The sequence below is a fragment of the Otolemur garnettii genome, unplaced genomic scaffold (assembly GCF_000181295.1).
Source record: "Otolemur garnettii isolate 467f Iridium unplaced genomic scaffold, OtoGar3 scaffold00082, whole genome shotgun sequence".
Taxonomy (NCBI): Eukaryota; Metazoa; Chordata; class Mammalia; order Primates; family Galagidae; genus Otolemur; species Otolemur garnettii.
This window is the reverse complement of record NW_003852477.1, coordinates 8694724-8698519: the sequence shown is the minus strand read 5'-3', so window position 1 is coordinate 8698519 and position 3796 is coordinate 8694724. Positions and strand designations below refer to the sequence as shown.

Here is a 3796-nt window from a genome sequence, read left to right as displayed (position 1 = left end):
TAGCAGTGGTGACATAGTGAGACTCTGTCTCAAAAAAAAAGAATGAATGCATTCTTAATCCTAACATCAATAAATGAAATGACTCGGTAATGGTATTCAACAGTTATAATGTGAGCCACATATGTAATTAATATTTTCTTGAAGCCACATTAAATAATTTTTGTTTTTTAGACAGAGTCTCACTGTCACCCTGGGTAGAGCACCGTGGTGTCATAGCTCACAACAGCCTCAAACTCTTGGGCTCAAATCTATCCTTTTTGCCTCAACCTCCTGAGTAGCTGGAACTACAAGTGCTTGCCACAATGCCCAGCTATTTTTAAGAGATGGGATCTTACTCTTGCTCAGGCCAGTCTTGAACTACTGAGTTTAAGCAATCTACCTGCTTCAGCCTCTCAGATTGCTGGGATTACTGGTTTGAGCTACCTCTTTTATTTTTATTCATTTATTTATTTATTTATTTTGGCAGAGTCTTACCCTGTACCCTGGATAGAGTACTGTTTAATAATAGCTCATAGCAACCTCAAGTTCTTGGGCTCAAATGATCCCCTTGCCTCAGCCTCTCGAGCAGCTGGAACTTTAGGCATTCACCACAACGCCTATCTAGTTTCTCTGTTTTTAGTAGAGATGGGGGTCTCACTTTTGCTTAGGCTGGTCTGGAACTCTTGAGCTCAGGCCATTCACTGGTTTTGCCCTCCTGGAATATTGGGATTACAGGTGTGATCCACATCGCTCACTCACATATTGAATTATGTTTAAATATTCAGTCACAGTGCCTCATGGCTATATTCCTAGGAGTTTGAGAGACTGAGGAAAGAGGATCTCTTAAGTCCAAGGATTTGAGCCCAATCTATCTCTGCAAAAAATTAAAATTAGCCAGATGTGGTGGCACAAGCCTGTAGTCCTAGTCACTTGGGACACTGAGGCTGGAGGAGTGCTTGAGGCAAGAAGTTAGAGGCTACAATGAACTATTACTGCATCTATCTCTGAAAAAATAACTAGTATAAATAAAATATTGGAAATCTAGTATATGTGAAATATTATTTATATGTAATCCAATGAAAAATTATTTCTATTGTCTTCAAAATTTAGCATGTATTTTATACTATTAGCACATTTCATTTTATATTAGCCATACTTCAAGTGCTAAGTATCTCTGTGACTGCTGTATTGAACGGTATAGCACTAGAAAATGATTCCCAGTGACCCAGATTCTGCTGTGACAATGATGGGATAGGGACATTATTAAAAAGACTCAGGCTTATGAATCTTTTTAATGTTTATGATATTTGTACTACTTTCAGAGATCTAAATTTTTATTTTTCTTTATATTCAGTTTGCTTTTTTTTTGTCAGCCCTGAATTAAATTAATTTAGAGTGGTCCCCATCCCTGAACTATTATCAGGCATATGGTTTCTGAGTTTCCTGCGCATAAAATAACTTATTTATAAGTTGTTCTAATTTAAGTCACAGAAAGATTATCTTGAATTTTTAAATGCTTATATTCTTCAAACCAAGATTCACGCAGATTTTTTTAAGAGAACTAAAATATTCTGTGAATGTATCACCCAGTATAATTTTGGGCACTTGAAAGCTACGATTTGCAGTGGCACTGCCAAAGTTCCACATAGAGAAATGCATATCTTTGCAGCTAAGGCCACATCAACTTACCCAGAGTATTTAACTCTGGTGTTATGTTCTAAAATAGATGCTAACCAAAGAGATCACTTCTAGAAGAGAGCACTTGGGAAGGTTGAGTGGACTTGAAATGTTAGCATGTGAGGAACTTTTTTTTTTTTTTTTAAGAGACAGAGTCTTACTTTGTTGCCCTCGGTAGAGGGCTGTGGCGTCATAGCTCACAGCAACCTCCAGCTCTTGAGCTTAGGCGATTCTCTTGCCTCAGCCTCCCAAGTTGCTGGAACTACAGGTACCCACCACAATGCCTGTCTAGTTGCAGTTTGGCCGGGGCCCAGTTCGAACCTGACACCCTTGGTATATGGGGTTGGCACCCTACTCACTGAGCCACAGGCGCTGCCGCATGTGAGGAACTATTAAGAGGACAGGAGAGGTTCACTTTTCCTGGCTAAGACTCACTCTAATAAAGTATTTTTAAATATCTGAAGGCTTGTCAAACAGAGAGGATTAGACGTATCCTGAATGGACCCAGAGAGAAAAAACACCAAAGGGTGAAGGTTATAAGGAAAGGAAGATCTCAGACTTAACATGGAGAAGACCTTGACCATGATAACAGGGGTCCAGATGAAAATGTACCAGTTAAAAAATATTACCTTTGTTCTCACTGTCACTGGTGCAGGAGGTGAGATGGCTATGTATCTGTGAAGTTATATGAATTTAGGCAACAAGTAGTTGTCATTTGTGTCATCTAATCCTGAGAGCTTTTCCTGGTATCATTTCTCTTTCCCCCACTTTTTTTCTTGAGACAGAGTCTCACTTTGTTACACCAGGCTGGAGTGCCATAGCCTAAGCCTTGCTCACAGTAACTGCAGACTCCTGGGTTCAAGCAATCCTCCTGCCTCAGCCTCCCAAGTAACTGGAACTACAGGCATCCCCCACAACACCTGGCTAATTTTTCTGTTTTTCTTTGAGGAGACAAGGTCTCCCCTTACTCAAACTGGTCTCTTCCCCGTTTCTTATAGCTTGAACAGCAGAGGCAGCAGTTGCTTACTGAACGTCAGAACTTCCACATGGAACAGCTAAAGTATGCTGAATTACGAGCCCGACAGCAAATGGAACAGCAGCAGCATGGCCAGAATCCTCAACAGTCACACCAGCACTCAGGAGGACAGGGTCTAGCCCCACTTGGAGCAGCAGGGCACCCCAGTATGATGCCTCATCAGCAGCCCCCTCCCTACCCTCTAATGCACCACCAGATGCCACCACCTCATCCACCCCAGCCAGGTAAGAGGAAAGCCCTGCTCATGGAAGAAGCTTGTGGTTGTCCCCTTAGCCCGGAGCATCAGAGGGGCCAACCACATAGGTGGTGATAAGGACTGTTGAGAATTTTTCCATTTTCATCTAGGTATTGTTGTCAAGTGAGATACGTTTTTTTTTTTGAGACAGAGCCTCAAGCTGTTGCCCTGGGTGGAATACCGTGGCATCACAGCTCACAGCAACCTCCAACTCCTGGGCTTAAGTAATTCTCTTGCCTCAGCCTCCCAAGTAGCTGGGACTACAGGCGCTCGCCACAATGCCCAGTTTTTTTTTGGTTATAATCATTATTCTTGTTTGGTAGGCCCAGGCCAGGTTCGAACCCACCAGCCCCAGTGTATGTGCCCATTGCCCTAGCTGCTGAGCTACAGGCGCCGAGCCCATCTTTCTTTTTTGTTGAAGATACTAAGATATTCTGCACTGTGGCTGTGCCTCATTGTACACTAAAGACGTGTAGCATCATGTCACATGTCCTTCTCCCCTCTTCTCTCCCACACATCTTCCATAAACCAGAGGATTGGTCTGGATATTTTATCAGGTTTGAGTTCACCTGTGAGGGCCAGCATTCTATTTAAAATGTCAGTTATTTTCTTTTTATGACATTAATTAAGATTGGTCGTCATCATCTCGGCACATGATGTAGCACAGTGGTTATTGTGCCAGCGACCTACATTGAGGGTGGTGGGTTTGATCCCGGCCCAGGCCAACTAAACAACAACAACTGCAATAAAAATAGCCAGGCATTGTGCCAGGCACCTGTAGTCCCAGCTACTCGGGAGGCTAAGGCAAGAGAATCACTTAAGCCAGAGTTTGAGGTTGCTGTGAGCTATGACGCCATGGCATTCTACCA

At 42.7% G+C, this 3796-nt stretch overlaps 1 protein-coding gene across 1 annotated transcript in view; it reads left to right on the top strand.

Moving 5' to 3' along the window:
- SMARCC1 (SWI/SNF related, matrix associated, actin dependent regulator of chromatin subfamily c member 1) overlaps nt 1–3796 on the top strand; it is a 165759-nt gene that overhangs the window by 141151 nt on the left and 20812 nt on the right. The window contains exon 20 of the mRNA XM_023515929.1: nt 2655–2916. Within this exon, the coding sequence (XP_023371697.1) occupies nt 2655–2916 (262 nt within the window). The remainder of the gene's footprint in view (nt 1–2654; nt 2917–3796) is intronic.